The sequence below is a fragment of the Carica papaya genome, chromosome 1 (assembly GCF_054855325.1).
Source record: "Carica papaya isolate Zhongbai chromosome 1, ASM5485532v1, whole genome shotgun sequence".
Classification (NCBI taxonomy): domain Eukaryota; kingdom Viridiplantae; phylum Streptophyta; class Magnoliopsida; order Brassicales; family Caricaceae; genus Carica; species Carica papaya.
Genome location: NC_142309.1, coordinates 13,558,079 through 13,582,365, shown reverse-complemented (window position 1 = coordinate 13,582,365; position 24,287 = coordinate 13,558,079). Strand labels below are relative to the sequence as shown.

The window sequence follows — 24,287 nt, the reverse complement described above, 5'->3', positions numbered from 1 at the left end:
AACTACTAGAGGAATTCTGCCTTTAAGGCTCTCCCACTTGTGGGTCAGAAAGTTTGATCCATCATTATCCATGAAGACACCATCCAGTAGAGGTTTTGCTTTATTAAACTACCTCATCTGCATTGCACTTCAATTTGATTTGTGACTCTAATAACAAATGACATGCAGGCAAACATAGACTAACACACACACCTGTATGTATCTGGTTGAATCATAAAGACTTACCTCAATTTTGATTTCCCTAGTATACGTATAAAACTCTGTTGGATCCTTCCTGAAACATGACCTAGAATCATATCTTTATTATCTAAACCAACCCGGAGCATACCATTTTAAAATGGTTCAGTAATTAACCCTTCAATAATTACATATCCGATTTGACCTATGGACGAATAGGAACCCTCCAATAAGTCTATTGGAATTGGCTCTATACAAATGGAATCTCATCGTCTATACATACGAATTGGTATGGTATATTCATATCATAACATATGAACACGTGTAATCTTATTTCTTTTTGTATGCATCATCTACATGAATGAACATTAAATCCAAAAAATTACTCTCTAAAATAAAGGAAAGCAACTAACACATGAATGAGCTAGAAGATCAACTATACCGCGTTCCACATGGATGCAAGCTCGAAATGTAATTTACAAAAATCAAAGCTTCTAAAGTTCAATAACCAAAATATTCTATCAAAAAAGAGCTCAGGATCCAAGAGATTCTTATTTGATAGTATCAGTTGCACCATGTGTATCTAATATCAAGAGCGAATGAAATAGTAATTCTTGGAAAGAAAGGATAACATAACAAATAAGCAAATAATGTGAGTACAAAGATGCAGGATGCAATAACATAAAGTGAATGCAATCCAATAAGAAAAGTATAGATAGATATTAGTGATTGAAACAATTAGATACCTGTTATATGACATCTCCGAGAGCAGGCTTCTTCCCTTTTTAAGAAAGCATGAACACCTTGGTCAAGCAACATTCATAGAAAGGAAATGCGATATAACATATGCATATATATCCTCATTTCAAACGCAAGAACCATCATTTTTGACTGACAGGAAATCAGACAGCATGGTTGATTTCCAATTGTAGAACCCACTAGTGATACTCAAATCAGCAGGAAAGATGGAGATATGGTTTGGCACTATTCAAATACAAAGAAAAAAAAAACCCTCCCTGCATTCTAGCTGTATAAATCCCCAGCGGAAATACAGTAATTTTGACTCCTCAACCTTTTTTATCTGAAAAAAAAAACGTGAATTAAACACCATATACTATATATATGTATATATATGAATGTAGAGAGAGAGAGAGAGAGACAAAGAGGAGAGAGATGCAAAAGGAATGAACTATTGCCTACACCTGCTTAGATTAAACTCATCTCCATTGTTTTTTGCTTTTTTCTCCTTTTTTAACTTTTTACATTAAATCATCCTGTATTTGTATATGAATATTGCTCTTCATGAGAAAATTTCTCTTTCATTCCTCCGTCTTTCCAAGGAACAAATGAAAAAGCTGCAACAGAAATCATTCCAAAACTGATTGTGATTCCACTTTATGAATATGTGTTTCATATCCCAAAAATCTGTAGTTCTAATAAGCTCCACAGCTGAATTCAGAATCCTAGTTAGCATGTCAGCTTCATCTATATACACACACAACGACCGCCAGGGCAGCATAATTATTATGCTCCAGTTTCTTCCAAAAAGTATCAAGGATTAATCTGAACCAATAGAAACTACAGTGTGCTTTTGATTCCAGAACAGTCATCGCATTTCCTATTCCCGTGACATGCACCTGTTAGGTGTTACTACCTTTCACAATCACAGTTACCAAGATTAATTTTGTCCACCTTAAGTGTCTGCATGAAGAATATGAAACCACCATTAGACCCTAAGATCCTCCCTCTGGTTCCTTCCGTTTCTTACCAGACTTCCTAGTTCTGCACTTTTCCTGCATATCCATATGGGACAACAGCTTCTGATCTTGTATGCTGTTAGGCTTCAAATTATCAACTGAATCTAAATCAGACAAGACCTTCTCATAAATAATAGCGGCATCAAGAGAGTATATACGCAGAGCAAGGGCAGACACAGTTGAGATTTTAACAGCAGCTGACAGTGATGACCAGTACCACCATTCGTTCTTCAAGTACTCCGTCTTAATCATGTCCTCCAACACAATGGTTGCCTGGACCATCTGAAAGAAGAGAAATTTTACTTAATAGTCTTGCCAATTCCATAAAGCAAAGGGCAGAACTGAGCCATGGAATTAATAGTGATAATAGCACATCAATTTTAAGTTTATCAGGGTTCCAATTAAACTCTCAATGCAAAAGAGAAAGTTGTTTGACAGGCGCCAAATCAACAAAATTGAGAAGGAACAAAGGAACAGCAGGTTGTGCCGTTTCTATCCAAGCAGCTTAGGCAGTAGGTTTTGTTTTAAGGTGATCCATGGAAAAGAACTCATACAAACATAATAACAATATGATCTTAACTACTTCTGTGTTGAATAAGATAATCTTGATTTGATGAGACTTTGATGTGCTAAGAACACAAAGAATAAGTAAAAGACCTGTACTAACCTCATATATAGTTGCTGCAGATTTAACAAATGCACGCCATGCCCATCTACGTTCCAAGTGTGCTTTTGATGGCTTTAAAGCTCGTTCCAGGAGCACAGCATCCATATCAAGCAGATTGAACTTGAGCTTCCTTGAAATCTGTGAAACTTTACCAACTAATTTCCTCAATGAAGTCTGGGGGACCACACAACAGCTACCAACTCCATGATCTAGAGAGACAAAATTCCTCTCTCTTTGTTCTGAGTATCCTAATATTGGCCCATTGGCTTTGATCAACTCACAAAAATTGTTCGAAGCTGTTCCTCTGAACGATTTATCAGATATGTTTTCATTACCTGCAGTGGTGAAACTCCTGTTCCCTAGTGAGAAAGCCACCTCATCAGCCCTGCGATCATCCCCTGTAACACCTTTCTCCTTCTGGTGAGCCATTAACGTAAGAGCAGAATCACTAAGAAAAGGAGATAAAGATGGAATAAATGATGGAATTCCAGCTGAACCAATAAGACCTATCTCCTGCACCAATTCTTTGTTAGAGTCCTTTGTAAGAAATTTTGAACAGATATCTTCAAAATCATATGGACAGGGTGACACTTCTCTTTGAAATTTTATCAGCCCGGAGCTAAGCTCAGAACATCTATTCTTAGAAGATTCCTCTATGTCCTCAATGTTACGCTCCTCCCAAGAAGTACCAGTTTTCAAATTTATCTTTCCTTTAAAAGACTCCCCAATTTCCTTCCTTTTCTCCTTCGTCGGACCTAGAGTGCACCCACCATCATTATGCTCCTCAAATTCAGCATCATTTGAAAAGGTCTTGTGGCACAAGAGGCAATGGCTTCTGGAAGGCAAGATTGGCTCTAAGCATTCACATCTATACATTTTCTCTTCATTGGTTATTCTTGCCTTTTTACCTTCCCTCTTCAGGGTGTCAGTTTCTAGCTCAAAGCAGGGACCATACCTCTTTTCCAGCAACAAGGCAGCTTTGGTTACAACATATCTAGAAGTAGTTTTCTCATTATTGCCACTCATAGATGGAGCAGTTTGGTTCTGAATGCGAAGGTCATTTCTGACCTGTTGAGAGTCCCAGAACCTTAGCTTTTGCCAGTTCAGGATTGATTCTTTTAATTCTCTTTCCTTTGGATCATTATCATCCAACCAGTGCATAAGCTCTTCAACATCTCTATCAGTTTGGTAGGAAGTCCACGATGAATATGTGGGCATAGAACTTTTCATACTATATAGAAATGGGCAGGAAGCATCTGACCCTAGCAAAGTTGAAATGGCATTGGTGTGTAAAGGACTCTGTAAACCTGAACATCTGTGTCCCTGATCTCCAAGTTGCAAAGCTTTTTTTTTTTGCTTGACAGCCAAACTTCCATCAACAATAATATGAGGATGCCCACCAGGCATAGCAGAAATCCAATACAATCGACCACCAGAATCACTACCCAAAAACTCTCGGCGCACAGATAGACTTGAAAGCTGTGATTCAAAACTGCTAATTGACTCCTGGAGATGCAGAATGTCATTCTTAATGGTTTTCAATTCAGTGTTGTCCACTTGTGATTCATTTGTAGCAAGAGAAGGCACATCATTAGGTGCAGAGATTACATTATTTCCAGTATATTCTTGCAAGCCACCTTGGATATCCATTTCGCTGCCTGAACCATCAACTTTTGGAGGCAAAGAATTTGATAAGGTGGACTCATTAAGTCTGGACGATTTATCATGATTTGAAGAAGGATCTTTAGTATCACCAACAGAAGCATTAGCATCTTGTAATTTGCACCCACTATCCGAAGTAGTGTTGTCGATGTTCTTATCACAAGCAAGAATCTTCTCGCCGACAGGAAGCTGTTTACTGAAACCATTACGACTCATTCTATCTCGGTCACTCTCCCATATGGGTGGATCAGCAGCCTGCCCTTCATTTAAACCAATTTCTCCAGCTGCTTTTAGCACATTTGTCTCAGCCTTGGCAACTCTTGATGCAAGGAAGTCTTCCCGAGACTTCAGGTTCTTCCACTCTGCAATGGATGATCGCAATTTCTGCTGCAACTCGGCATTTGTTTCAGCGCACTGCTCAAGGTGTTGACGAACAAGAGCTGAGTTAAGTAGTTCATCACATAGAAACTTAAGCAGGAAGGTCCTCTGCACCCACATCAAAGGCAAGATATAGTAAGAATATTAGTGGAAACAGCAACAGACAATAGGTTATCAGAAAGAAACAATAACTTCAAACCGAACAGACAGCCATCACCATTTTAAAGTTGCTAGGAAGTCACCTGAAAGCTACATAAAATCTTCTATAAATATAACATATTTCAAATGTATCAATGTTTCAAGACTTCATAAAAATATAGATGGCGTCTTTAGTCTCAGAAAATTACTTTCAGGTTCTATTTTAGGAAAATCAGAAAAATTATATGTTTTCTGATTTGGGAAGGAAGTTTCTTTCTTTTTTTCTCTCTTCCATTTCTCTTTGTTTGGAAGAGATAGAAAGAATAAAACTCTTCTGTTTCATCAAACTAAACAAGTTTTTATTTGTTTCCAAAAAGACAGTATAATGTTCAAATAGGAAAATCTCCTGCAACTTAAACAGTCCATGAACTTCTTCAAATATCTCTATCATATGGACGCTCCGAGTCTTTCCCATTCAAAAATCTCAGCCTAAGCAGCAGGGCTTCTAAGCCAACTTAAGTTGGTTGAGACAAGACAAACAAAGAACTAGTTGCATATAAGCACAAGCACATTAAAGGAGAACAAAAAGACTTAAAAAGTGAAAAAATAATCTCAGAGCAAAGAAATAATCTCATTAGAATATCATCCCCTCAAATCATACTCCACAGAAGGTCCAATATTAAATTTAATTATTCTTTTAACTCTTCAAAATTTAACATTTATCACAACAAGCATTTTGGAAGCACGTCAATAACAAATCAGTGGTCACATGGGGGAAGAACTAATGGTATTGTGGTATTTCTGCTGTGAATGATCAAAGTCCTTTATCCCTTTAGCATTTCTTTTATTATTATTATTATTATTACTACTACTACTACTACTACTATTATTATTATTTTGAGTTACTTGGCATCAACGGAATAAAAAGGCTCTTGGCATCATTATCTCTCTATTTTAATAAAATTAGAGACCTTTGGTTTTAGACCCTAAATATTTTATTCCAATAGTCATCCTCTCAGTAACAGGGAGGACCTATGAGACCTTGTATATATTATGGCCAATACCTTCTGGCAAATAATTCTCGTGTACCTTGTGATTCCATAATCGATACATGTTTTTATTTCTAATAAAACAAAGGATGAGAGAATCTGAGATCAAAAAGTCCAGAAAGTAAAGATAGAATAGTGCTGCTTGCAGAAACATTTTTGGGCACCAAGAATTCCCATGACCAAAATACTTTGCAATCAACTAATTTTGCATCCAGTACAACCAGAACCTCAAGAGAAAGGAAACAACAGAAGAGGCAAATCTCAGTTCATCATCAGGAAAGGCAAGCTAAGGTGTTCAATGATGATGCAGTTCAAGATAGAAGCCCCCATCTCCAACACAATTTGAAACCAAAAACATTATATAGTAAGCAGATTTTGGCAGCCACTAAATTTGCAGAACGAACATCAATGATGACTGTAAATACTTTCTCCGAGTTACATCCTCTCACTAACAGAGAGGATCTAGGAGAACTTATACATATTTTGGCCAATATTTTCTTGCAAATAATTCTCTTGTACCTTGTGATCTGTGAATTATACATACATTTATTTTTTAATAAAAGAAAGACAGATTATTGAAGGTTAAAAAGCCCAAAAACTAAAGACAGAATGGCCCTGCTTACAGAAACATTTTGATCGGGCATGACAAATCCTGTGACTAAACTCCCTGGAATCAACTAAATTTAAAATTCAGTAAAACCAGAACCTCACAAGAAAAGAAATGACAGAAGAGACAAATCTCAGTTTAACCATCAATAAAAGGTACGTTGATCAGGTGCTCAATGATGACAATTGTTAGTTTGAGAGAGAATCCTGTTTCCAGCACCATTAACGCTATAAGCAGTATATAATAAACAGATGTTTGAGGCCACTAGTTTTGCGCAATGAATAGAAGTAATGACCACCCAAATCTCCCTTGCCACTCTTTTAAAAGTTAATTGTCTGAATGACCTTAACAAGGTAGCTTGGTATATGGTTATGTCTCCATATTTCAATTTTTATAATGGTTACTAATGCAACACATCCTGAATAACTCAGTTACACATACAGGGAAAAAAGTAATAAAATAGAGACAACCATAATCGTCTAAAGAAATGATCTAGATCTTTTCCATTTACAACAGCAGTAGCTTTTGTAAAGCTTTGTAAAGATGCTTTAAAAGAAAGAATTCTGTAATTATGAAATGATATAAAGTTTGATGCATGGAGATGATGATATAGTCCATGACAAGAGGAGATAATGTAGACTCTAACTTTTAACATCAAGCAACTAGAAAAAATGAGAAAGAATAGCAAGCAAACCTCCTGTACGCTAAACTCCCAGTATTCTTTCTCTTCCAGCATAGCTTCCATATGTGCAAGTGTCTCCAAATAGACACAGGTAATTTCTCCTTGGTATTTTTTACCTCGGCGATGGCTTATTACTTTAGAACATTCAGATGCATCTTGAGCCACATGTTTACCAATAACACAAGATGGACAATACCAATTTCCTTCAGGTATTCGTGCAAGTGGAGGACTCAAACAGTATGTGTGATACTCAGCATCGCAGGTATCACATAGAAGAACACTATCATCATCTTTATCAATTCCACAAACTTTGCAAACCCCTTCATCCCAAGGAGCCTTGGGGATTTCCTTTGTTGAAGCAAGAATACCTTTTATTTCCTTCCTTGTCTCAGCATTCAGGCTTTCTGATCTAGAGTATTCGACAAATTTCTTAACAAGCATGATAACCTGCAAAGGAGAAGTTTTAAACATCTAGACGTGTAAGAAAATGAGCAATATCAATTGCGGTTACTGCACTAAACAAGAATCCAGAGAAACAAAGAGAACAAGAAAGGGAGGTCAACACACACCATTCATGAACATAAATATTCACTGAATTAAAACTAAGGACGCAGCACAAATTTATGACTCAGCAGTCAAGACATGATCCACACAAAAAAAAAGAACAGGTCAATAAATAAATATTCTAATTTGTTAAAAATGAAGTGGCAGGAACTAGATTCATATCATAGTTTGACTACAGATTACAGTAGAGATGCAACCCAACTTAAGAAATTTATCGAAAAAGATCATGCATATCAATTTCTAACATGACTAAATCCCAAATACGATCAAGTACCAGTCCAGATCTTAGGAAAAGAGGAAATGTTAGTACTCAATGAAACAATTTTTATTGTAACAGAAGAAAAGAGTAGAAGAAAGGTCATACTAGAACCTCGCTCCATCGATAGTTTAGTCATGATCTCAAGAAGCTCCAGACCTCACCAGCAAGCAAAGGAGGTCAATCACTCTGAGAACTCAACTCTAAGAACAGATAGCAGGGATAATTTCTAGTGTACGTTTTGCAAAAAGTCCAAATACAACAAAAAAAAGTGTTGGAAATTATATGGAAAGCTCAGTACTTCCAACAAAAATTTGGGATACAAAAATACCTCATAGAAAATTCCCCAACAGGTTCATCTGGCTAGCCAACAAAAAGGACCTACTGATCTCACTACTTTCAAGACCAAGATTGAACGACTACAGAGTCGATCAAAGTATCTTGAGACGCCTACAAGTACAAGTGTAATAAAAGACTTAAGAATCCTTTCTTTTTCATACGATTTGAATGCCTCAGCTATACATTTGGCAAATTTTTGGATGTTAAACTCAGAAAACACAAATCATATGACCAATATTTCTAAACATTTTCGCATATGCGATCCATATTCAAGCAACAAGAAGATTGTTATTGCAGATGGTCCAACTATCTTTTGTGTTACATATTCTCAAACTATGCATTAATTTTGTGTCAATCAATAGATTATTATAAGATTTAAACTGTAAAATAACATTTGACTCTCCTTATTATAACTTTCAGGACCAAAATTCGGAAAAGATGATTAGAGGTACCGAAACCAGGTATAAATTCTACTACTTGGATGCACCTAAAGGATTCTTCTCTACTACCACTATCGACCCCATACACAAAAATTAGCTCCACCATAAGAGACTTGAGAACCAAATATTCTTCATTTTGAAGGTTATGTTTCTCTTATTGTTTAAAAATTTAAAATATGAAAATTTATACTATAATATCTATGACTTTGCAAAACATAAATGTTAACCACATTTCTTATTACTAACAAAAGAAATTCAATTTCATTTTCATTATTTCACATAATATTTAGAGACCAACCTACATACCTAATATTCTAGAGCTCGATGATTTCTATCATTTATTGACAATTGTACTAGACTTACCTAATTGTTTTACTCAAAATTCTGCAACATGATAAAAACTCAATTTGGAACTTCTATAAAAAAATCTCATACTGACAATGCCAAATATTTTTTCAATCACATACTTTTATCATTCTTTCATCATGAACGAATTCTTTATGAATCATCTTGCATTCACACTCCACAATAAAAGGGAGTAGCAAAATGCAAAAATAGTCACCTTTGAACTACCACCACTTGACTTGAAAAGTATTCTCAAAATACTTCAACACTTTTACCCAATAGTAAGTGTCATAAACCATTTGATTCCTCGGATATCTAAATGTGTTACCTTTGCTCATATTCATTCCCACTAAGAAGAAAAACTAAATCTTCGGACTCTGAAATATATACTTGTGGGTTATTCTTCCTCTAAAAAAAGGTACAAATATTACTATCTATCCAACTAAAAATTCTATGTATTTATGAACGTCATCTTTGTTAAATAGGAATCGTATTTCTTTATCTCAAAAAAGAAAAAGAATCATATTGCAACCCCTCTTATCTCTCGGGGGAGCCTATATTGGAAGATAAGAATACAGAATTCTTATCAGACTTTAACTTACTACCTTTGTCACACAAGTTAAAACTATCACCATAAGAAAAGGTTTATAACAAACCAAAAAATTCATCACCCCAGAAATGTACATGAAGCAACCACCTAGGTTTGTTACTTAGGGGGAGTACGAAAAAATATATCGTTTGAAGAAATCTTTGTATGATCTGAAGCGGATTCCCTGTGCATGATTTGGCAAGTTTAATGAGGCAGTCTGTGAGTTCATATTGAAGAAGAGCAAGTGTGATCATTCAGTTTTCTATAGACAATCAACAGTTGTTATTATACTTCTTATTGTTTATATTGATGATATTGTGACTATAAAAAATGACCATGCAGGAAGATCCTCTCTCAAGTCATTTTTTCATACCAAGTTTAATACCAAAAACTTAGAACAGGTAAAATACTATTTGAGGATTGAAGTAACAAGAAGCAAGGAAGGAATTATGTTGTCTCAGAAAAAGTATGTACTTGATCTATTTATAAAAACAGGAAAGCTGTCAACTAAGTCATGCAATGCACCAATAGCATCAAATATACATCTTATAAAAGATTATGGTAATCTCCTTGATGATCCAAGAAAATACAATCGACTAGTTGGGATATTGAATTACCTCATTACGACTCGTCCACACATTACATACCATGTCAGTGTTATTAGTCAGTTTATGTCTGCACTTACAGTCAAACATTAGGGGCTTACTAACAGATTTTGTACTACTTAAAAGGTGTCCCAAGATTCGACATAGTGTTCAGAATTATATGCATACTCACATTGAATATTTTACAGATACGGATTGGGCTGAATCTAACATTGATAGGAGGTTTACAACAGACTGTTGTATTTTTGTTTGTAAGAATCTCGTATCATGAAAAAGTAAGAAACAAATAGTTGTATCTCGCTCAAGTGTGGAATCCGAATATTGAGTTATAGCCCAGTTCACATGTGAAATCTTATACATACATCATCTGTTAGATGAAATGGATTTGAAACTCACATCTCTTACAAAACTCTTGTGCGATAATCAGTCTATCTTTCATATTGACTCAAATTCTATGTATCATGAGAGAACCAAACGTATCGAAGTTGATTGTCACTTCATCTGAGAGAAAATTGAGGAAAACTTTATATGTACTGATTATGTAAAGACAGGAGAAAAACTTGATGATATATTCACAAACATTTTAAATGGAACCCGAATTGAATATTTTCGTAACAAGTTGGGCATAATTAATATTTATCCTTCAGCTTGAGAAGTGTTAAAATATTACAAAATATATTACGAAATATTCTTATATAATTATTGGTTGATTTCCTAGTATTAATAAGATAATTTATATTTTCATATATAGATCTCTCTTCTCTGTATATATATCCCTAGCGCTATATAATGAAATATAGGAATTATTCAGTATTTTTCTTCCCTAACCTTTTACATTTATAAAAGACATTGAAATTTTAAAAAAAAAATAAAAATTATAAGATGTATATCAAGTAAATGTAACCGAAAGGGTGCCACTCATATACTAAATATTTACAAGTCAATATGCATGTTTACAATGACCTCACAATTTTCCATCTTATCTAAGTTATGTTCTAAAATCACGAAACCAAAATATTGGAACCATCCTATTTTAATGCTAACAATCTGCTCTTCTTTTTTCTCAAAAGTCCTATTGTTTCTCTCTTTCTAAATAACCTAAAAATGGTCAAAAAAATAAGTAATGATGCAGAACTCAAGATCAACTAACGTGATAAAAAACTTCGCATATAACATTAATATTCAAAATCATAAAACTCTCAACAAATCTTCCCTACTTGACTTACATTCAACACGTGAATGTCAACCAAGGTAATTGGAATAGTTTGAATTGATTAAAAAGGTAACACGTCTGAACTTAATAAGTTAGAAATCAATTCGAAAGAAAATTGATAAAACGTCACAAAAATTTATCTTAATAATGTTGGAAATATTACCAAGAAGGTAAAAGGTCAAAACTCTTTATTTCGATCGAAGAAGAGATCACAATTTCTTCCTCGATAAGTTTAACTCAATTGAAAAGCACTTCAACTAGTATGGCAAGCTACATGCACAAAAGGTTAGATTTGCCAAAATAAAGATAATTGCCCGTAAAATATGGCAATATAGTATAGATGAGAATTTAACAAGGAGACAACAATAAATTGAAACATGGTATAAGATGAAATATTCATGACAAGTATTTACATCTTAACTAAACTTCGTAATGAAGCTTATACTTTAATTCAAGGCAATATGTCAATAAATGAGCACAAACAAAAGTTTTAAGAATTAAAAAATAAAAGTCAGTTGATAAAAGATGATAGTCAAGTAGCACCTCGACTAAATGTAGGATTAAGAGCATTAAAAGAGAGTTAATTTGCAACTTCCTGCAACCATAGCTGACAAATACCAAGCTACCCTCAAAGCAGAAGATATTTGAAATATCTAATTATATGAAACATCAACTTTCCCAAACATGGAACCCGCTATTAAGGATATTTTGAATCAAAAAGTCAGCTGAAACATAGATCAAATATAAATTTCTGTGACTCCTAAAAGCAAAGAAATTGTTTGCTTTATGTGCAAACAGACTGGACACATGGATTATGAATACCCAAAGAAGAATACCTTGCAAGTTGGAATGAAACAAGGAATAAATGCAACGAAAAGATGACTGTTATGTATCCTATGAGGATGACAATTTAGCTCCAAGTTGAACAAGTAAATACATCTCTTTTTTTTTGTATAAGGTGCATATCGACAAACATTAAAATGGACAAGCAAGAAAAACCACATGTCCCTATTTGCTCAAGATCTTTCCCCAGAAGACAACTTTATTAAAGTTCCATGCATGCAAAACTTGACACACCAATTGGCCAATTTGTTGATTTCATCCTCCTGCCAAAATCTCATACTCCTAAGCAATAGTTTTTTTCTATTTTTTTGGGTATTAAAGAGAATGGCCAAGCACAAACTTTACTAAATTTCCATGGGAAGCTTGAAGATCTATGTTTTACATAATTTACCACTTCAAAACTCATGGTTCGGTGAACAGTAAGTTAATGGCTTGGGAGGGACTTTGTCAGAAGAACGGCTTTTTTCGGCTAATTCCGCTGTCCATTCTCCAGGTCATTTGGAAGGAAATTAACAATAAAGCTTCTAAGGGAGAAAAGATAATTGTCAATATCAAAAATAAATGGTTTCATTATTTTGATTCCGTTATTTTGATATATAAACTTGATAGAATTGAAGATTTTGGGACCACTGTAGATAAACTTATTGATATGTAAATCTTTTGTAAATAGATAGTGGCCCCTTGGTACCAATACTCAATATACATCTTACACTTTTATTTAAAATAAAAAAAAAGAACCTCACGGTTGAGTTTTCTCTAACGCTAGGAGAATGATCTTGAATGACTTATCTTTAAACTACTTAAATAGATTAGTAATTATAACTCTATTAAGTACAAAACTACTGTACTACTTAAGAGTATTATTACAATTTTAGTGACTTTAGAATTTTGTTATTATAAGTATTTAGTTTTCCTATTTGTATTAGTAGTATTATTTGTTGACTCTTTTAACCTTAATACTTCTAGTCTAATTCTATTTAGTAAATGTTACTTAAGAAATACTAAGAACATTAATATTGTTAGTCTAATCCTATAAATATCTTCATAATTTCACTTCTTATGACAAGCTTCAGTTAGTCAATAAAATACTTCGGGAGTTTTTCAATTTTCTAATTGTTTGATGTGATCAAACCCTTAAGTGTGCACTTTAGGACTTTTTATATGTAATATCAAAGAAACCCTAAGTGTAATGTCCAGGGTTTTCTTCCCAAATCCTAAATAAGCAAATTAACTATAATTCGTCCTAAATCATTCATAGCAAAATAAGTCCAACAAGGATCTACTTTAACTCATTTCATTAGCCACTCTATGGGTTATTCCAGAAGGAAGAAGTAGAAGGAATGTCTTTAAGGTAGTTGCCTGGTCACAACAGTGGTTCTAAACCTTCTCTATTTCCTTTACAGAACATCCTCCCCCTTGGTGGAGAGCATATCGGGAACATCATTCATGTTTTGACTTCTAACATTTTGCAGTTTGCTTTTCATAAAGGTTGGCACCGCTTGATGCCCTGTTTATAATAATTCCTTTTTACATCAAAAAGAAAATATTATGTATTATTAACCTTTAACAGTTCAGAATTAGATTTCACAATATTCACTGGAGAGAGAGGATGAGAATGTTTACAAACCTCAGCTTCATATAACGATTCAAAATTTTGGGATAATGTCTCAGCCAATTCAATAAAATCAGGCTGATCAGCATAAGCAGTGCGTACATTATTCCACAACTGCCACGTGGAAGAAACTTATTAGTTAACATTATTAGCTAATACATTTAAATAATTACATCAACTTCAGACAGTAAGAGAAGCATGCAGTCAAGGCCATGACAATCATTAATATGATGCAAGGAAAGAGTTACCATGCATGCAAGATTAGCTTCAGAAAATAGAATTTCTAACAGATGTAACAGGTGATAAAGAATGAATTATACCCAAATTTCTAGCTTAACCGAAAGCTGATCATTAAAGAAACTCAGTACAAAGAAGAGGATGAGAAATTTGAGGAATCATAACAACAAAAAACAGAAAGCAGATTCACTACCTGTACGGTCTTCCTGTAAATTGTAATAAGAGTAAATTTCCTTGTCAATTTTAACAATCACACAACATAGAGAATGATAGTTGAGGGCTATAAAATCCAAGGAGGCCTCATACAGTTCTAATTATGTCAAGAAACAGGAACAGGAAATAGAAGATATCAATTTTATTAAAGAAAATGCAAATTAGATTAAATGGTATAAGGGTAATTAATTGTAATTAATTATCTATTTCTTTTTTTATCCTAGAAAAGCTGTATATATAAAGTTGTTATATTCAATTAAATGCATATCAACCATTCTTAATATGGCATCAAAGCTTGAAGTTAAAAAAACCCTTAAACTCTCTTCGGTATTCATTCCAAAATAAAGAAATCCTAAAAGGGGCCAGCCTTCATTGCCAATAACCACAACCCTAGCTGTCAGCTACCTCAAACTGGCCTTCATTTCCCAATCCAGGTCCAGCTCCTCAACCACGGCCCAGCTGCACAACTAATCCCTATTGGCATGCAGCCTAGCTGCAACCGCCCTGCAGTTGCACAACCAGAATAGTTCCAACCCAGTTGCACAGCCACCATCTGCGCATTCGTCAGCTCACAGTTTGCCCAGACGCGCAGATCTAGCTACAGAGCTCCTCTGTGTGCGACCCTGACGTGGTTGCAAATTTGTCTGCCCCAATCTGCCTGCACGTCGCTCCTCTTCGCACCGCTCATACGACTGTCAATTTTGTCAGTCCGAATTTGTTTGTCTAGCACAACTGCCACTCTCTTCTGTAGTGTTTGTCCTCGTCTGTCTAGGGAAACAGTGTATCTTCTGCTACTCCTAGCACAGCCAACTGGGAGCAAGCCCAATCTGTCTGCACAGCATAACCAGTCTATCTATTCTTAGTGGCTTCCTCGCCCAAACACACACAGCCCCCCATCCTCCTACTAAAATCCTTCTTGTAATTTTTTTTCTTCCCATAATTGACATAAAACTCTTAAAGGATGTTGGAGATAACATCCAAAAATACTAAAACACATTTCCACATAGGGAATACCACCAGCGAATTTCAGCCAATTCTGACAGCCCTATCGCTTTACAGGAAAAGATTATTTGAGTTTATCTCAGTTAATCCAGATCACTCACAAGGGAAAGGGGAAGCTCAGTCATCTTCTGAGTACTGAACCAAAGCCCAGAGACCCCACATTCGATACTTGGAACAGAGAGGATTCTATGATTATGGCATGGCTCTGAACTCCATGGCTCCAACAATCAACCAGACTGTAATTTTCCTACCAACAACAAAGACAGTGTGGGATGCAATTGGCTAAATTTACTCAAAAATCACGGACTCCCCATATATTTATGATCTGACTGTCAAGACATGGTCCATCAAACAATAGCATAGGTCAGTTAATGAATACTCTAACATTTTAAAAAATTAGTGGCAGAAACTAGATTAGTGCCACAGTCTAACGATGGATTGCAGTAGAGATGCAGCTCATCTCAAGAAGGATGTAGAAAAGGCCGTGTATATCAATTTCTAGAGGACTAAATCCTGAAAACAATCAATTAAGAATCCAAATTTTCAAAAAAAAGGAAATCCTATTGATTATGAGGTAATTTCAGAAGAGCGGTATGCTAGAACTCACCTCACTGATACTTCAACCCTGATCTCATGAGGTTCCAGATCTCACCAACAAACAAAGTGAATCATTCTAAAAACTCAGCTCCGAGAACAGATGATAGGGACAACTTTTGGTATACTTTTTACAAAAAGCACAGATACACTAAAGAAAAATTTAGAAATTGCACAATTAAGCCTAATACCTCAAGCAAATAGTGGGGAAACAAAACTATCTTATGAAAGATTCTTAAACAAGATCATATGGCTAACCAACAGGAAGAAAAAACATCCACCAATCTCACTACTTTTAAAGCTGAAATTGAACGATTGCAAAGTCAATTGGAGGACCTTGAAAAACCAACATATACAAGGGCAATAAGACACTCCAAGTATGCTTTCCTTTTCACACGGTTTAAATGTCTTAGATAAAACATTTAAAAATTCTTAGATTATAAACTCAACAGCCACAGGTTACATTATCAAGACTTCCAAAATTTTCATACATATGTTTCATGTCCAAGTAATCAAAAAATTGTCACTTGCAAATGGTTCTCTCAATATTATTATAGGCAAAGGCAACATTAAACTTAATCCTACTCAATTCCTAGAAAATATATCACATGTGCCCAAAATATGTACTAATTTTATATCGGTCAATAAGTTATCACAAGATATGAACTTGAAGTAACATTTGCTTTTTTCACTATAACTTTCAGGACTAGAACTTGGAAAAGATAATTGGACCTGCTGAAACTAGAAATAGACTCTACTACTTGAATGCACTAAGGGGATCCTTCTCTACTGCTAGTATCGACCATACACACAAGTTCTGCCTCTACAATAAAGACTTAGGCACTCATTCTTTTCTATTTTAGAGGTTAGTTTCTCCTATTATTTAAGACTTCACAATATAGAAATTTAATTGCAGCATCCATTAATTCGTTAACTATAAGCGTGTAACATTTCTCATTAGTAATAAAGAATTTTAGTTCTTTCATTAATCCACAATGATATTTATGAACTGAGACACATCAAATATTTATTAGGCTAACTTATGTCATTTATCGACGATTGTACTAAACTCAGCTTGATCTTATTACTCAAAGCTAAAAATCTGATATTAGTCACATCATATCTTAATTCTGCAACATGATAAAAATTCAATTTGCAACTATCATAAAAAGCTTATGCACTGAAAGCACCAAAGTTTTTAATCACACAGTCTCATCATTTTTTCACCTGGAAATGATTCTTCATGAATCATCTTGCGTCCATACTTTACAACAAATAAGGTAACGAAACTCAAGAATAATCATCTTCTGGCCATCACCAGAGGTTTTCTTTTTCAAAACCACATCCCAAAACAATATTGGAACAAAGTCATTCTTACAGCCACTTATCATTAACTGCCTTCCCTCCAGCGTTTTTAACTTCAAATGTTCTCTTGATAAACTCTCCAAGTTTTACCCAACAGTCAGTGTTACAAACTAACTGATCTCTTGAATATTTGAGTGTGTTGCTCTTATTCATATTTATTCCCATCAAAAGAGGAAAACTTGATCTCGAGACCCTGAAATATGTATTTGTGGAGTACTTCTCCTCTCAAAAGGAATACAAATGTCACCACCTGTCCATCCAAAAATTCTATGTATCCATAAGTGTCACTTTTATTGAACAAGAATCTTACTTCGCAACCTTATCCCTAAGGGGAGCATATATTAAAAAATAAGAATACAAAGTTTATTGACAGATTTTATCCCACCACCTTTGCCACACACCATAATATCATCACCACAAGAAAGCCCTCAGAACCCTCAAAAAAATTCACCCACTCTAGAAACCATACCAGACCCTAAGTTAACTCAAATGTATACAAGGAGAAAGATTCCAAGCTTCAAGCCTAAGTCAGTCCAAGCATCCAACCTTGATTCTAGAACTAAGTTAAGTCTTATAAAATCTATACAATCTAATAATGATGTATCTATTGCAATTTGTAAAGGTATCAGGGAATGCATTAAACATCCCCTTTTATCCGATCTTACAGTCTGTGTCATTTGACAAGTATTAATCAATCTATAAAAAAAATTTCACAAATTTGAATACCGAGTCTATTTCTAATACAGCACCTGAGGCATTATCAAAAAGCAAAAATGTTATGAATATAGAAAATGTAGGCACTAAGAGAAAAAAAAAATTAAACATAGGAAATGGTAGATCTACCCAAAGGAAAGAAACTGGTGGGATACAAATGGGTATTCTATAAATATATAAATGAAGATAAAAATACATATCTTGTGGAAAAGGGGAAAATGTTGTGAATATAGAAATGCAGGCATTAAAACAAACCAGACATTGAAAATGGTAGATCTACTCAAAGGAAAGAAACTGGTGAGATACACATTGGTCTTCCCAATCAAAGATAAGGCAAATGAAACAATCGAGAGATATATACAGACTTATAGGATAGACAACTAGGAGACATTTGCATCAGTAGTCAAGATGAACATTGTCATTAACTGCTCACTTTGATTGACAACAACAATAATTTGATGTGAAAAATGTCTTCCTATATGAAGACTTAGAAGAAGAAATCTGCATGGATATCTAACAAGGCTTTGACAAAGAAGCAGGAACGAATAAGGTATGCAAAATGAAGAAAGCAATGTATACACTTAAGCAATCGCCAAGAGCATGCATTGACAAGTCAACCAGGGTAATGATAAACCTGAAATTCAAGCAACCTCAAGTAAATCATACTTTATATATCAAAAACTAAGAGACAAGGGGAAGTTACAATTCTTCTAATATACTATGATGACATTATCATAACAAAATATGATAATAAAGAAAAGTTGATACTAAAGCAGTGTCTGGTAAGGGAATTTGAAATCAAAAAAAAAATAGATAAGTTGAAGTATTTCCTTGGATTCGAATCCACCCGCTCAAAATCTGAGATCTTCATTTCTCAGTAGAAATACATTCTTGACTACTGAGAGATATTGACAAGTTAACAGGTAAATTAGTTCGCACTCCTATTGATCCTAATCATAAATTAAAAATAACATAAGAAAATACACCAATAAATAAAGAATTATGTCAAAGATTAGTTAGAAATTAATATATCTATCCCACATGAGAACAAACATTACCTATGCAGTGAGTATTATAAGTCAGTTCATGCACAGCCTGAAAGAAGTGTACTTACAAGTAGCCTACAGAGTATCGTAATATCTAAAAAGGTCTCCTAAAAAAGAAATCACATTCAAGAAGAGTGATAGATTGCTTCTAAAAGGTTATAAAAGAAGTCTACTTACAAGTAGTCTACAGAGTATCGTAAGATCTAAAATGGTCTCCTAAAAAAGAAATCACATTCAAAAAGAGTGATAGATTGCTTCTAAAAAGTTATAAAGATGCAGATTATGCAGGGTCAATTGTAAACAGAAAATCTATCTCAAGATACTATAACTTTATGCAGATTATGCAGGGTCAATTGTAAACAGAAAATCTATCTCAAGATACTATAACTTCCTTGAGGGCAAACTAATTAATTAGAGAAGTAGGAAGCAAAATATAACTACTAGATCAAGCGCATAATTGGAATTCCAAGTAATGGTACAAGGGATATACAAACTATTATAGGTAAAAAAATATTTAGAAGATCTAACAATTAAGTGGGAAAGTCTCATACGCCTATACTGTGACAACAAGTCAGCCATAAACATAACGCACAATTCGAATAAGACGACCGGACAAAAGATATCGAAATTGATAGATATTTTATTAAAGAAAAACTTAGCAGTGGCCTAATATGTACCACATAAATACCCCTACTAATTCACAACTAACAGATATGTTGACTAAAGACTTGAATAATCCAGCATTTCAAGCTCTTATTGGCAAGCTAGGATGGATAACATTTATTCCTCACCTTGATAGGAGTGTTAAAGAAAGTACAAATTAGGTTAAAAGGTAAGAGTAAAATATATTCTATGTAATTAATTATAATTAATTGTTTATTTCCTTTTCTATTCTATAAAATCTATATATATAGGGTTGTAATATTCAATAAAATATATATTAACTATTCTTAATAGATTCTATGATTGAACATAGAAATTAACACCAAATAAATCTTTTCAAATATGACATGCATGTATGAGCTAAATTTCACAAGAAACATGAAGTTCCAAATATGGCAATATATGAATGAATTGTATCGCACCACAAACAAATGCCACGATTAATATGAAGTAGGTAAATCTAGGCACATGAGATGCATAAACAACCTAAACAACCCGATGATGGAATCAGACTACAGTCTCATGGAAGGACATATGAGAACTCTCTAATTTAATCATTGCTATCAAAGTGAGTACACAATCGTATCATTAACCTCAAGAAGTACATTTGGAATCTTAATGTGTCACCCAAGATTGCCTTCTATTCCTGAAAGGCATGTGCAACGGAGGATTCTCACCATTGGTAATCTTAGGAAAAGAAGCAAGATTTTGGTTAATGGGTGCTAATGTGCAAGAGTGTAGTTGTGACACCACGTAATCTTCTTTTGTGGTCTCCTTTCTCTCATAGCCTTCCAAGTGATCTTCTTTTGTGGTATCCTTGCTCCCATAGCCGTCATTACACTACTGTTGAGTTTCTTGGCTTGAATTATAGAATAGCCAATTCCATTACTAATGATATTTGGGCTTGGCAGGGTATCTTGTTCTTGTGGTGATAAGAGGAGAAAAGAAACTTTGTTCTCTCATCCCCTAGCTCCTTTGTGGGCCATATTGAAGAGAGTGATAGAAGGCCTTCAAGGGTATTGTCATTCCAATTTAGACTTAGGATTCTTGGTTCTGAACTCTTTGTTTTGTCATTTAGGATTATCCTCTTTATTTCAAAGAAAAATTAGGATTATCCTCTTACTTTGATAACGATCCTGGACATTCTCATAGACATTTCAAAAATTTTGTAAATGGATGGCAATGCCTCGCTGCCATCAATATAAGTCCTCTTTTCCTATCAGAAAAAATGATACTATCATTAAATAACCAGTTGCAATATAATTCATCCATACTTCAAAAATAAATACAGCAAAAAAATTATATATTCACATTAACGCATTTAAAGCAAACAGGTAAGTTATGGTACACATGAAAAATAACTAAAAGTAGAACCAAAGAAATAGACATGTCAAGTAAAGAAAACGGTAAAAAATCAGACCTCCCGAACATCCTCAAGAAAAGATTCATGTGATCCACCATAGGCACCAACAGCCAACCTCAAATCAATAGTCCTAAAATCCAAAGGTCGAGAAACCATGGCAGGAGATCCAAGAAGCCCTTCATCATCATTATCACTGGAATTCATGAGCTTCCTTCCAAGTAAGTTGCAGAAAACTTTTGCATCGTCAGCAGCAGCAGAACGACGTAATACAATACGACATTGTTTCATAATTATATCAGAAATGGGTATCACAATCTTCTTTTTACTTCCTTTGTCGGGCTTTTGCACCAAGCATTCATTATGTACATCTGCTAGTACAGAAAGAACCGCTTTCTGTTTTCATCAAGAACAAGGAATTTTTGTTTCAGATATTCCAATTTATTATAAACCATAGACGAAAAATAACAAGAACTAAGTCTGATGAGGAACATTTAACTGATGAAGTGCCATACATGATAATACAAAGATTTCTTTTGATAGAAAAAGAAGTATTATGAGATAAAGGAGTGAACATTACAAAGGGTACAGTGGATAAGATATCCAGCCGAGGAAAAACTAAATAGACAAACACGCATAAAAAAAATGTAATTAACACCGAAAAGACAAAAGATCATATGAAAGTAGCATCCTAATCACTATGGAGGATGGTAGGGAAATTTTCAAGTATTTCCCATCAGCCTTGGACTAAAGGGAAGCCAGAAAGTTCATCCTTTCACAAAGAAGAGTTCGGAAGAGTGGTTATCAAAAGTTCGATAATTTCTTTCCAAACAGATAGTCCAAAGACCGGCAAGCAACAGAGAATATATAGAAAATCCAAATAAACAACAAAGCAATGAGATATAAACATACAAAATCCAACCAAGCGAAATTCCACATGCTTATTCTTCTTCCAGATTAATTCAAAGACCTTTGGCAATAAATCAGATATATTACAGAACATAAAACATAGCCCAAGAATGTGCAAAAAAAGGGGGCTCATAGGTCAAGGCAACAGCAGCAACCACATAAAAATTTGTCAATGTACTCCACTTTCAGGTGGCCTTTTTTTTGGTGGGGGAAGGGGAGCCTGTGGGGATGTGCAGGAAAAGGCAGTTCCTTCGGCAGGTTATCCACTAAAAAAGCATATCTTGACCTTTGTTTGTTTTTTCAGAAAAAAAAAAATTCTTCCACTACCTGAAATAAGTATATTTAATTTGCGCTCCTACTTATTAATATTCCTACAAAGCAAGAAACTTTTCGAAAGAAATATTTGCTCCTGGAAACTACAAAAAGACATTAAAAAAAACAACAGAATGCCAACAAGAACATGAGTCTAGTCATGAGTAGAGCAGAATCTGCATTTTGTTTAAAAGCTCATACAAAAGATCAATGATGAGGTCAAAGTTTCTGTTAGAATTAACCTTTGTTGGCCCTGATGCATTGCCTTTATAAACTTCTTTACTGATTGAATGTTCTAATATCTTCCTTGCCCACTCTGGTGGACCTTTTTCCAGAGCTTCATAAACACACTTTCTGATTCTGGTTCCGACATTCGTGGGTAGCTTTCTAACAGGTTCCAGCACTTGTGCCCACTCTGGGACATTGCCATCACCTGCACTCTTTTCATGATCAGCAGTTACGCCAGACCCTTCATCATCTTCCAAAGTGAGAACGTCATTATCTCTGCTCAAAGAACCAAATATTTTCTTTGTAGCCTCTGCAAGCAACTGAAGATCAACAGTTAAAACATTAGTATAAATTTCCTTCTTTCCTCTTAACTTTGTCTTAGAAATTTGAAAACTAAACTCTAGCCATAAGATTTACAATTACAACGGCATAACTTGGTTCCAGAGTCAAAAACCAAAAAGAATAGGTAGGAAACAAACTCCAAACAGAAAATTCCAAACATTTACAAGAATCTTCAGCAAAACAACATTTTAATTCCTATACAATTTGAAATGCACTTGAGAGAACCTTTATGGTTCCCTACTGATGGATCACGTTATAGGATGGTCCACAACAAAATCAGTAGGTAAAATTGCATTCTTTTTTATTTTCTGCCTTCCCCTATCTTTAAAAATTAAGAAAATAATTAGGGGTTGTTGAATAGAGAAAACCCTACAATCTCTAGAATAAAAACATACTTTTCATTAACATCAAATTCAAACCATACTGTCTTCACCCACAGCAGAGGATATACACAAAAGAGGAGCAGTTAATTCTGGAATTAGAACTTCCAGAACTGCCTAAACTGCCCTTGTCTTACAACAGACTTTCTTACCTTAATCCACACTTATCACCTATTTTAACACACTTAGATATTGCTTATACAATAAACATTAACACACAAATATAGGTAGTTACACAGGATTATTGATTGTATTTCTTCTTTGGTAAACCTGCAAGTAAGGAATTATCTTGTTCCTAACAGAATCATAGAAGTTATCCATGCTACAGAAGTACACAAGTAAAAGTGGTGAAGGTGAAAGTAAAAAATACTAAAGAAACACATGGTCAGATCTAACCGTTGGATGACTTAATTACAATAATAGTAATGCATTTTGGTATCTTGTAGATGCAAGTGTTATATGTCAGCATATAAGGGCATGCATACATATATTAATACGCATTAATATCAACTAGGTACTCTTATCAGTAATTGTCAGAGCATTTATCACTCAAAGGTCAAAATGTATCATGAGTTGTCATACTCATATTCATATATATAAGGCTGATTAACAGTGAAGTAAGAGACATATACAACAACTTAAAAAATGTAAATCCTTCAAATTTTGGGCATCTAGTGTTGAAATTAAGAAATACTTGGTTCCTATCAATTAGTGGAAAACCATAAATGAACATAATCAAACTAAGGTAAGTTGAATCCTGGAGATAAAGAGTTAAAAATCCCATAGCATAGGGGGAGGATCTAGCTATTTCCAGAAGCATCATCGCATCTTTTTGCCGGTTTGATATTATTTTCATTCTGGTTTTCTAACACTTCGAAGACATGTCTACTCCTATAACTACTCCTGTTACTCTTGGTTTCATAGCTCCGTATCTATTTGCTTCCATCATCAACACTTTGCCCGTTGGGAAGAAAATATGAAATTTTTTTAACCAACTAA

General features: G+C 34.4%; 1 protein-coding gene across 5 annotated transcripts in view; it reads right to left on the bottom strand.

Moving 5' to 3' along the window:
• Nucleotides 1-1,351: 1,351 nt before the first annotated feature.
• MBD9 (methyl-CPG-binding domain 9) overlaps nt 1,352-24,287 on the bottom strand; it is a 39,981-nt gene continuing 17,045 nt past the window's right edge. For 4 of the 5 annotated variants that reach the window (XM_088220273.1, XM_022031361.2, XM_088220283.1 and 1 more), the window contains exons 5-10: nt 22,581-22,886; nt 21,178-21,513; nt 13,939-14,037; nt 7,130-7,564; nt 2,602-4,749; nt 1,352-2,216 (exon numbers count right to left, since the gene is read on the bottom strand). In XM_088220273.1, coding sequence (XP_088076399.1) covers nt 1,911-2,216; nt 2,602-4,749; nt 7,130-7,564; nt 13,939-14,037; nt 21,178-21,513; nt 22,581-22,886 — 3,630 coding nt within the window. In that variant the 3' untranslated portion in view covers nt 1,352-1,910. The remainder of the gene's footprint in view (nt 2,217-2,601; nt 4,750-7,129; nt 7,565-13,938; nt 14,038-21,177; nt 21,514-22,580; nt 22,887-24,287) is intronic. The other variant, XM_088220281.1, reaches the window with a different exon arrangement.